Source organism: Pipra filicauda, unplaced genomic scaffold, assembly GCF_003945595.2.
Source record: "Pipra filicauda isolate LSUMZ 115617 unplaced genomic scaffold, ASM394559v2 scaffold488_size445888_pilon, whole genome shotgun sequence".
Classification (NCBI taxonomy): Eukaryota; Metazoa; Chordata; class Aves; order Passeriformes; family Pipridae; genus Pipra; species Pipra filicauda.
The window spans coordinates 106,137-117,831 of record NW_024104629.1 but is presented as its reverse complement, the minus strand read 5'-3'; the positions used below and the strand labels follow the sequence as shown (position 1 = coordinate 117,831).

The 11,695-nt window shown below is 51.2% G+C and overlaps 1 protein-coding gene across 15 annotated transcripts in view; it reads right to left on the bottom strand.

The window, feature by feature from the left end:
- Positions 1 to 338: 338 nt before the first annotated feature.
- NCAM1 (neural cell adhesion molecule 1) overlaps positions 339 to 11,695 on the bottom strand; it is an 88,850-nt gene continuing 77,493 nt past the window's right edge. For 7 of the 15 annotated variants that reach the window (XM_027737017.2, XM_027737018.2, XM_027737019.2 and 4 more), the window contains 4 exons: positions 4,225 to 4,432; positions 3,654 to 3,770; positions 1,830 to 2,603; positions 339 to 516 (listed from right to left, as the gene is read on the bottom strand). In XM_027737017.2, the coding sequence (XP_027592818.1) occupies positions 396 to 516; positions 1,830 to 2,603; positions 3,654 to 3,770; positions 4,225 to 4,432 (1,220 nt within the window). In that variant the 3' untranslated portion in view covers positions 339 to 395. Of the gene's footprint in view, positions 517 to 1,829; positions 2,604 to 3,653; positions 3,771 to 4,224; positions 4,433 to 8,256; positions 9,779 to 11,695 lie in introns of those variants that run through there. The other 8 variants (XM_027737025.2, XM_027737026.2, XM_039386497.1 and 5 more) reach the window with 2 other exon arrangements.

The following is an 11,695-nucleotide window of genomic DNA, read 5'->3' as shown; positions in this document are numbered from 1 at the left end:
TTCTGAGCTTCCCAACCACATTGCAAACAGTATTGCAACTTTTGCTTCTCTGAATATACCCAGGGTCAGCCAAGCCCTGATTTGGTTACGGGTTTAACCCTGTTTTTAACATGTATTACTTTTTAAAAGCAAGTGCACAACGAATAGAATCTTTCTAGAAATAGTAAAAAAAAAAAAAAAAAAAAAAGAGGAAAAAAAAAAAAAACCAAAAAAAAAACCAAAAAAGAGAAGAAGAAAAGAAAATAAAAGAAAAAAAAAAGAGACATTCCCCCCTCCCCCCGTTTATGCATTTTCTGGTTTGTTGGTTTGTTTAAAAAAGGCAACAGACACTAGAGGAATGAGATGGGTGTGTGGGCTGTGATTTCAATGCTCTCTCGTTGTCTCCCCGGTGCTGATCATGCTTTGCTCTCGTTCTCATTTGTTTGTGTGGCTTCGTTGGGGACCGTCTTCACTTCTGCTGGAGGGGTCTTCCTGTCTGTCACCTGCACTTCGGATTTGTCTTCTACTGGGGTTTTCCTGGGGAACAATCACCAAAACGGCACAGTTTAGAGGCACAGAAAGGCAGGCTGAGCGAGCTGATAAGGAACGAATATCTTTCTGGAGCCCACGCCTCGCTTTGGCAGAGCAAAATGAGCATTTCCTGATGCAGGGAGAAGTAAAACCAAACTCAGTCCCCCCCCAGCCCAGCTTCACTTCGCTCTGGATTCATCTTTTTTGCTTCTCCTGCCCTGGGCTAACACGAGGCAGGACGAGGGTGCAGCTGCAGGGGCTCGAGGTGGGCAAAGAGGAGCCCCAGGGAAACTCGCCCGGTTGCCAAGGAATTCGACTTTACCACCCCAATGCCCTGGTCAAACAGGCTGTGTTTTTAGCAGAAAACCCTTTTTTTTCCTACAGGAAGCCAGTCCCAGAATTTCCCAGCACGTTGCAGGAAGTGAAACACGGAAGATGGGAATTTTCCCAGGTGGAAGGGAGGTGCCCATCTCCACAGGCTCTGCCAGCAGCTGACAGCCCAGCACAGCACGAGTGCTCCTGTCCAACCCCTGCCCCACAGCTGGGCACCCTCCCCCAGCCACCCAGGGGAGCTTCTCCTGCTCTTTCCACTCTCCTGCCAAACACAAAAGGTGCAGGCCCATCTCAGCTGAGGGATGTGGATCCTCTCCAGATGGCACAAGGCTCCAAAGGGCCCTGGGGTGGCCCTGCCTGGGGACGTGCTGCTGCTCTCAGAATAAATCAGCTGGGTAGAAAGGAGACCTGGTACAGCTGGTGGAGACTCATCCCTAATCCAACACTCTGCCAGGTTATCCTGAGCCCACTGCTCCCCTCTCAGACAGCACCACACTGCCTCATCCTTCTGCCAGCTTAGGGACAACTCCGGAGGTTCCTGGCTTTCACGGTTCCACGTGGCACTAATTTTTCTGCCCAGCCTTACACTGAGTGTGTTTTGAATTTCCACTCATCTGTCAGGAAATGGAATTTGGGTGGTTGTGCTCATTGACCTGCAGGAACTCAGCTCTTCCTCTGCACCAAACTGAACTATTTCTGCTCTCTTCCACAAAAGAATAACCCACGATAGACAGAGCTGCATAAAAGTCTGAGGAGTAACACATTCACAACAAATTCCTGGGTTTCTTTCCTCTGCTTCCCTGGCACAGCCTACTCCTGGCTTTCCTCCTGGACCTTTCAAGCCAAGCCCTGTCGGTTCAGTGGTGAGTTAGTTCGCTAAGGAAACGGTGAGATTAGTTAAGAGAACACCCAACAAGGACACAGCACGAGCACCAGGGCACAAGAGACACAGCACACAACCAACACAAGAGTAAAGGCAGCCGTACTCGGTCTTTGCAGGCGCAGCGGGTACAGAGCTGTCTGCAGTGGAAGGAGCAGGCTCGTGAGCTTGCCCACCAGCCACACTGGCAGGAGCAGTGCCAAGAGCTGCAAAAACATCCTTTGCAAGATCAATGTCTGGTGTCTTGAAGGTCCCTTCGTCCATTTTTAAGTCCTCGTTCTGGGAGGGGTTGGCGGTGCTGCCCGAGGCAGCCTCGCTCTTCACGTTGCTCGGGTTCTTGGGCGTCTCCGTCGGACTCTTCACTGTGCTGGGCTGCACAGGCTCCTTCTCGGGGCTCTTGGTGCTGGAGGCCTCCTGCTTGGGCTCTGCTGGAGCTGCAGGGCTCGTGAGGTTCGCGGGGCCGGGGGCAGCCGGCTTGTTCCCAGCTGCCGCTTTGGAGGCCTCGGCGGCGGCGCTGGGGCTGAGCACCGCGCCCTGCCCCGACAGGACACTTGAAGACAAACTGTTAGTGGCCGGAGCAGAGCTCGGGGTGTCGCTGAGGTCAACGAGAGGGGCCACTTTGGGGGTGGAGGAGGGTGGCGGTGACGACACCGAGGTGGCGGCCGCCCCTTTGGCCGGGGTGGCCTGGCCGGGCGATGCGGCGTTGGAGTCGGGGGCGGCCGCGGCCGGAGGGGCAATGCTGGAGGTCAGCGTGGTGCTCTCGCTGGTGGGGCTGTTCTGAGCAGTGGCAAAGGTTTCAGTGATAGTGTCAGAGTTAGTGGTGCCCGTGGTGACAGAAGGCAGCATGTCCTCCACGGTGGCTGCGGTGTCAGCGGGGTGCCTGCGGGGGGGACAGGGGCAGAAGAGAAATAGAGACAATGAAGCCCCGAAACGACAGCAGGGAAAGGGGGGGCAGAGAGGGAGAGTGAGGAGGTGGAGCAGCACCAGCTGGTTACGACACACACACACACACAACACGGAGAGGGACTCAGGAGGAGCAGAGACTTTCAGAGGTCAAACATGCAAAGGGAGCGAGGGAAGAGTGAGGATAACTAGGAGAGAAAAAAGGCAAAGAGGATGTGACCTGCAGGAATAGCTTGTTCACAGAGAGTTTTGGTTCAGGTCTGAGGCAAAAGGAAACCTGCCAACTTGCAAAGACTCTTCTCCCTCAGCCTAACTTTGCTCTCAGCGCTTCCCCCTGAGCTCCCAGGGAAGCTTTCTGCCAATGCCCTGAGCCTGCAGCCCTGTGCCAGCTGTCACCACACAGCACGGTCCCAGTGCAGGACCCCTCACCTTGCCCTATCCTTTCAGCTGCAGGCTGGCCTGAAGGCCTGCAAGGCCATCCAGCCACACAGAACACATTTCTTTTTCTCACACGTGATGCAGACTCAGGGCCCAGTTCAGTTCCCTGATGTGAACAAAGCTCACACGGGAGCTCTCAGCCCTCTCTCAGAACACTCAGACTTGCTCTGCCTCCTCCACAGCAGAGCCCAGCTCCTCTGCTGCTCTCAGAGGGTGCTCTCAGGGGGTTCAGGCTCTCCTCCAGCACTGCTGGGCACGGCTCACACAGCACTCGCTGCCAGCCGAGGCTGACTCTGCTCTGGATCCTCTGCAGTGAACCTGGGCAGGTCTTTGGTCTCCACACCGGGCAGGGCTGGCACAGACAGGCCTTTGAGGACACTCTGCTCCATTCCAGTGCTGGGAATAGGAGTCACTGAATCTTGAGAGGAGGCACTTCCTCACTGGCACGTCACCAACGGCAGGTGGAGGTTTTACCTTTCTTCCTCTCTTCCTGCCCTAAGTTGTGCTCACGGGAGACCTTGATGGTGAGATCGGGGCAGCTGAGGGCACTGCAGTGCCCCTGTGCTAGGACTGGCTAATGCCAACATACTCTGGCTCTGTCAGCGGGGTGGTCTCGTTGGGCTCCGTGTGTTTGCCCCCGTCGTGGTTGGGGGTCCGCTCCTCCTCCGTCCGCACCTCCACGATGGGCTCCTTGGACTCATCTTTCCTGCAGGGAAGGAATTGCACCGAGGTTGGAGCCCACTCACAGGAATCCTCCTGCAAAGACACGCTGCGAACGCCCACAGTGAGTGAGAGACACCCTGGGCTAAACACGGGGCACTCCTTGGGGTCACTTCTCCTTCCCCACGGCACAGAACTCCAGCGGCACGTCCAGCACTGGGATGTCCACTGGGCCACCTATCCGATGGCCACCAACAGGAACGAGACAAAACCAGGGCAACAACTGCAGAAACACCTTCCTGGAAGCACAAAGAACCCCAGACCTCCCCAGCACCCTCCCATCAGAGCTGAGGAACTCCCGGCCCACTGGGACAGCTCCTCCTCCTGCAGCTGCTGGGAACAGGAGTGGTGGCAGGGGCAGTACTCACAAGAAAGGGAACAGGAGCAGTGGCAGGGGCAGTACTCACGAGAAGGGGGACAGGAGCAGTGGCAGTACTCACGAGAAGGCGGCTTTTCCCTCCTCCATGTCCTTGCCCTTGGCCCCGGGGCCGGATTTGCCGCACATGTTGACCGCGATGCACATGAGGAGCCCACACTTGTTGAGGAAGTAGCAGGTGACGTCCACGGCCACCAGCAGTGCCACGAACACCACGACCAGGATGCCAATGATGGCAGCAGTGCCCAGGCCTGCCGTGGGGCTGGTGCTGGCTTCAGAGACCAAAGAGAGAAGAAGAGAAGGCACTGTGGTTAAAAAGTGAGTCAGGGCTTGATTTTGGCTGCACTTAAGGTGACAGGCACAGGAGGCTTTCAGAAGGTTCCCCCTCTCTCTAGCAGCCTTGTGTTATAACCTGGGCTTTATCCTATGCAGGACAACCTCAAAAGATGGATTCCCGTGGTCCTGACAGGGCTTTGCCCATCTCTGTTGGGGTAAAGCCTGGAAAGCAAACAGCAGAAGCCTCTTCTGCCATGGCACACACCCAGCTGGGACACTGAAGGGCTCCAGCTTCCCTCCACCACCTCCTCAAGAGGTTGTGTCTGGGGTCCAGAGTGGCTTTGGCACTGCCAGCCTGGCCCAAAAACCAGTGGAAGTAAAGCCCAGACTGCAGCAGGACTTGCCCAGGTGGGACACAAAACACTGGGTGATACCTGTGGGGCCTCAGTGTCGGTGAGCCCCTTAACGTGGTGGAACTGGAAGGAGTTAAACCCCTTCCTGCAGCTCAGGGAAGACCCAGCTGTGCAGAACTGGGGAGGGGTGAACTGTCCGTGGCTTATCCAGAGGCAGCTGAGCTCACAGTGAGTGCTCAGGAGTGTTCTGGCTGAGGGACACACAGCCCAAGAGCCTTCTGAGGAAGCAGGAGGCAAAGAGAAGCAGCTCTGCCACTCTGCTGGTGCTGCCCTGCCAGCAGGCCAAACCAGCAGGCACAGCTGCAGCTTTGCAGACTCCTTCTATCACCCCCTGAACACCAGGTGCTTTGTGTTCCCCTTGTTCTGTTCAGAACAACTCCTGCCAAGCTGCCCATCTGCAGGCAGAGCATTTGGTTGGTGGCTCATACAGTTCAACACTTATTTAGAGGTACCAAACCTCTCCAAACCTGCTGGTTGGTCTCAGCCATCACATCATTTACCTCCCAGGACAGGACTGTGCCCTCAGCAAAGGCTTGTGCCTCTGACAGAGCTGATGATTCCTGAGACAGCGGGGCAAGAGCATCATAGTTGTCATCACTCAGAGGAGTATTCTGGTTTTTCTTTCAATTAAGATGCAATTCTAGTAATTTCTACAACATTTTACTGTTGGATGTCACAAAAATATTTCATCCTGGGACTTCCATGTGCTAGAAAACACCTCCTGGAAAATTCCATTCAAACAGAGTCCTGCTCTTTGCTTCCTCTCCCTGCCAAGACCTGCCAGCATCAGCCAAAGGCCCCTCAAAGGCAGGAATTATCTGTGGCACAAACCACCTCGAGAGCCCTGCAGTTTTTGTGCATTGCCCACACCTTGTCTGTGACTCACAGATGAATCAGGGAAACATCACAGTCGTGGGGGAAGAATTAAAATGATCAATTCTTGGAAACTCAGCCAGTGTGACTTCAGAAAGGGCTGGCTGAGGTCACTGCAGCCCCACCTGCAGCAGAACAGGACGTGGAATAAATCAAATATCTTCATTGGAGTGAAGAGACAAGGTTCTAAAGCTGGAAACAGAGGGTGGGGGAGCTCAGCCCAGGAATAATGCATGGAATTGTATCCCCAAAACTGCCAAGAGCTCCCAGGTCACAGTGGCTGTGCTGTCACCTGGAGCAGAGTCAGTGCCCTGGAACCCTGATCCCTCTGCACAAGGGTCCAAACCCCACCAGGCTCCACCATCCCCAGAGCTCCCATTCCTGCTCTGACGGCCCCAAAACGACCCTGTTCCCTCTGAACAGCCAAAGCAGAGCTCCTGAGCAGGCACAAGCCCCCCCTCCTGGTCTCCCCCTCCCTTCCAGCCCATTCTGTGCCCCCCTGTCCCCGGGGTGGGGAGATCCGGGGCAAACCTGCAGGGAACCCCCTTGGTTCTCTGCTGTTCTTACATTTTGCACTGCAGACAATCAAACTGGGCCAAGGTAATCGCCTGCAATTTGGTTTTTTCTGGGCTAGTAAGAAAGCCCTGCAATTTTCAGGAACTTCCAAACCTCTTCTGCTGGCTGAGTATCATAAATTCTAATTCATGACATGAATTGATATTCCAAATCCTTCAGAGACCAGCAGTAAGGAAGAATAATTTAAGAATCCTCCATGACCCCTTGAACTTGGAGGCTGTTGGTGCTGCATTTCTTTTTCCTGTATAGATTTTGCAAAGGAATTTTGCTGTTGCTATAAAATGCAGAAAGCATGTGGTGTGTTATTCATTTTCACAGACTGTCACATCTGATTAAATTAAATTGATCTACAAATGCTTCTAGGAACTACTGACTCCATTCTGTAGCAGAATTTAGGTTTTATTTAAGGAAACTAATATTTAGACATCCCTAAAGAGTTTGTTGGGGTCTAAAACAATTCTGTGTAGAAAAGAAATGTATAAATAAATAGTCACTGTTGAGCACCAGCTGCTCACACTGTGTATGAGAGGACATGTAATAAATAGATGTTGGACATTTCTGACCTGATCCAGAGCACATTCAACCTTTCCATTAATCCTCTTTTGCTATTCTCAGGACTAGGAGGAATAACATTTCCACAAGTTAAATAAGGAAACACAGAACATTAAAAAACTTCTGGAGTCCTTAATTCTAAAGAAGTGAAGAATTTATTAATTACAAATTAATTTTTTTTCCAATGGAAAATGAGCTTCCTGCAAGACTGACTTTTCTAACACCCTCATTTTACAGTGTACAACAAAATGACCCACGGATTTTCCTTTCTGCAGCTCAGCTGTACAGACACTGCCAGAGAGAGCTCAGCTGTGTCTTCCTAGTGGGGTCTCAGCTAGGGAATGTTCAGGCACAGGCAGACAAGGAGACAGAAAGGGATGGAGAGGAGCAGGTATGATTCCAGGCATTTCACAAGTCCCACAGTATTTGGCAAGAGAAAGGAGTACAAATAAAACAAATAAAAATTCATTTCATGCATCAGAAAAAAAAAAACAACCCACCCAAAAACCCCCAGAACCCAGGAGAGAAGCTCTTTGTTCTCCGTGGATGCCAACAGCTTTGATCTGAGTGTCCCTGGAAGGAGGGGTGAGGGGTTTTACAGCCTCCTGCTCTCAAACCTTCCACCAGCCCAGGTTGTTCCAGCCTGGCCTTGGACACTTCCAGGGATCCAGACACAGCCACAGCTCCTCTGGGCAACCTGTGCCAGGGCCTCCCACCCTCCCAGCCAGGAATTCCTCCTTCCCAACATCCCACCAACCCTGCCCTCTGGCAGAGGGAAGCCATTCCCTGGGCTCTGCCACTCTTGTCTCTGCACCTTCCCTGCAGCCCCTCCAGGCCACCAGCAGGTCACCCCAAACCCCTCAGCTTTCCAAGAGAAAGAAGCCCTTCCTGCATATATTCCATGCTGACCAGACTCCTGTTTGCTCTTGAATAGGAGATTAATTCTAAGTAACTTCAGCCACAGAAACGCTCTCTCACCTGCCAGTCTGGCAGAGGAGCCCCTCAAACCCCCCCTGCCCAAGGCACCTCTCCTCGGCCAGAACAACCTCCCCAGAGCTGCTCTCTCTCCACACCACACTGTCAAGTTAGAGTTTATCCAAGGTAATTTTAATAACTGTGACTTGGGTGAGATCCATCTCAGCCTCAGCTAACAACCTCCCTCTGCAGAGGAGGGGAGACCCACAGAGAGCTGACAGCAGATCTACAAATGACCTTGATTAGCTCAGTTATAGGGGAAATCACACCACTTTTTAGTATTATGATTACTTTGCTGTAATCACTTCACAGTGATTTACTTTTCAGTACCACTAAGGTGTAAACTCAGAAGATGTAACACGTTCTCTACGCTCTAAAACACTGAAAATGAGGGTTTTCTAAAAAAAAAAAAAAAAGAGAAATCCACAGGCTTTTATGTGCGACACCTGCACCAAGTTTTTCATTTATAATTTAGATAGAAAAGCAGTTCACAAATCATGATGAACAAGGTCTGAATAAACACAGCAGAGATTTATGTGCAGAGCAGAAAACGACTGCGGGCAGGGTTTTGTTTGTCCCTAAAAGGATTCTGTTAGAGAGATTAATCCCATCCAGCCAAGAGCATTTGAGACATTCTGTACAGACAGTTCAACAACTGAGTCAACAATTTCATCCCTGGCCACCTCAGCCCCACTCAGAAAGGAGAGACCCCATTTACAGAAGAGCATGAGAGCCAAAGGGATTTCCCATCACCAAGAAAATTCATGAGGGGCACTGGGTTTGGTGTTGGGTTGGATTTTTTGGTGTGGTTTTTTTTTTGGGGGGGGGGGGCATGGTGCTTGGTTTTTTTTTTTTAAAAGTAAGGAGCAAAGGAAAAAAAGTCACCTGGAATTTGCTCAAATGCAGAAATGCAACACCCAGCAGTTGGCAGCAAAGATGCTCCTATTGCACCAGTTCACAGTGTGGATTAATAACCCTGCCTGGCAGTGTCACATGCACAGTTAACCAGCAGTAGTATGGAGGATCAGTAGTTATAATAATAATAATAATTTAGCTGGGCAGGTAACTAAGCTTTTCTGTTAAAGTGGCAAGGAAGGGGATCTCTGTGAGGGTGGGAATGCAGCAGTGGGGACCAGGAGGTGTTAGACAAGCATCCAGTGCAGCTCTGGGGGTCAGGGGCTGCCTCGTGCCCAGCTCTGCCTGCACCCCAGGGCCAGGGTGCTCCCAGGGGTTCAGGGCCAGGGTGCTCCCAGGGGTTCAGGGCCAGGGGGAATGGAAACAGGAATTTCCTCAGTGTGATTCCCACCACAGGTTCCTCCTCAGCACCTCAGGGGAACCTTCCGCTGGCCACAACTGGGAGTCCACGAGCCAAAGCCCCCCGAGACCCTCGGGCAAGCAGCAGGATGGTCTCAGACAAATCTTCTGTTTCTCTTTATAATCTGCAGGTTCAGACTCGTGGCTGGGCCTTTAGAAAGCTTTTTGCACAAGACAGTGATGGTCAGCACCAGATGTGCAGAGAAATCAGTAAAAAGCAGAATCTTAAAGGCTTTCACCATTGTACCTTCCTTTGATGAAAAGAGCAAGCAAACAACACCAAAAAAAATTCTTTCTTTACATCCATTAAAAAGGGCAAATTCATTACAAGTAACAAAAAAAAATGTTAAAGAGAAAAAACTCGGCTTAAACCTTTTTTTCCTTGTTACAAAATACTGACTCTTTCAAATTAAACATTTTTTTAAAGTGTTCTGTGTTTGTTTCTTTTTTTTTTTTCTCTGAACTGACATGATCCTCTGAAGGAAAGTTATCTGCTTTCACACCTTGGTGGGACCTTTTCAAGCAAATATTGCTTTATTTCATTTTCTTTTTTAAGTTTCTAACAGAGCAAAAGCAGAGTCACTGCAGAGAGAAGCAATGAAACAAAGGAGGACGACGTTGATGGACTTCCCAAGGTCGCTGCAGGTGCCAGACAATGGTTCCCAGGAGGGGAAAATATGGTTGTTTAAAAACAAATTTGGTGCATGTGGCAAGCGTGGATGTGTCCCGTGAGATCCAAGGTGACATGTATGACGACAGACATAGGAAAGGGTAAGGGGGGGGAAAAAGGGAGAGGGGAGGGAAGAAAGGAGGAGGAAGAAAAAAAGAAAGAAAGAGAGAGAGAGAAAGAGAGAAAAATAGATAAAAAAAATTAGGTCATAAATATAGAAAACATAAGAATCCAAGGTCTATTTAATTTCGTAAATTAAAATGGCTCAAGGGGTTCAAGGATCAGCACATTCACGACAAAAGGGCTGGGGCAGAAGCTCAGCAAAGCCCAAAGCTGCAGAGCAGGGTCCAAGGCAGGGCTGAGGGGTTTGCAAGCAAATGAGATTAAGACTGATGGAACAGAAGGCTCAGCAAGAAACACAAGGAAGTGGTTATCTGGTATTTGAAAGGACAACGCTGCCTTTTACACCGACAAAATAAAGGAAAGAAAAGCTTTTGTGGAGCAGACAATCCACCTGCCTGGCCAAGCCCTGCCCCAAAGCCTGGACTCGGATATATCCAGGTGACTAAAACCCTGAGGAAGCACCAAGGTCTCAGGAATACACTGACTGTTCCCTTCAGCTGCCTGTGAACCACTGCAGTGCAATTACTGTTATTATTATTACTGAAAACAGTGCCCTTCTCCTTCCAGCCACACTGTGAGAGGATGGTAACAAAGGGCTCTCCATGATAAATAAACACACATCTGGTCTGCAGGGAATTCCCAGCTGTTGCTGCCAAAGCCATGTGAGAGGCACTGGCTCTGACTTGCCCTGGGTTGCTCCTTTTGAAATCAAACTGGAAAAGCAAAATGCCAGGAAAACAAAAAGAGGAAGGGAAGGAACACCCAGAGCCCCTGCCCTGCTGCAGGCTGGCACTAGAGCCAGCAGAAAACCTGCTCCCTGAAAATATTCTCCTTCATGCTGTTAGTTTGGGGATCAGCTCAGGGAACCAAAGGGTCTGGAAACACCTTGCAAGGCCAAAATGGCAAAAACCCCGAGAGACAGAGCCCCAAAGCCAGCTCTGATCACGTCACTGCTCAGGGCTCTGCCAGCACCTTCTGAGGAACAGCTGCATCCAGCTGCTGGGGCAATCCTGCAGCACATCTGCACTCCCAAAAACTGCTCTTCCCAGTGCTTCTGACACTTCCAAGTGCAACATTTGAGCAGCAGCCTCGAATCCTGGTTCCTCCTGCGCTCCACACCAGACTAAGGGAGGGGAAACTCCAGAGAGGACAAAGCACGTTCACCTTTGATAACAAACTGGGCTTTTCTGCCCGTTTTTCAGAGGGTCCCTGCCCATGTTACCGTTGGATTTAAAGGGCTCAGTGGCATCTGAGCTCGTTACACCTCCCATTGCCTTGGACTACAGCACATCCCTGTGTGCTCCAGAGCCAACAGCACTCCCAGACTTTATCCCTGTGTGCTCCAGAGCCAACAGCACTCCCAGACTTTATCCCTGTGTGCTCCAGAGCCAACAGCACTCCCAGACTTTGCTGAGGCCCCTCCCAGCTGTCCCAGGAGCTTTGTTGTCCCATCGGGCACGTGACAAAGGCTAAAATAAAACACCAGCACAAGAAATCAGCAGTGGTTGCACACAGAGGACTGTGGTGGAACAGAAAGACTGATCAGTGCTCGTGACTTAACTGGGGAGACACATCCCAGGGCAAAGGAACCACTCACTGCTGTCCCAACCTCGGGGCTTGGCTGCTCAGCTCTGAACTGACCTCAGGGCACCCTCTGCCAAACCACCCTCACCCTCTGCTGCCACACCAGCCACAGTTGTCCTTCAAATGGGTGAGGGGAGTCAGTATTAGAGCTGTTGGAAATGAGAATCAGAGAGTAAGTT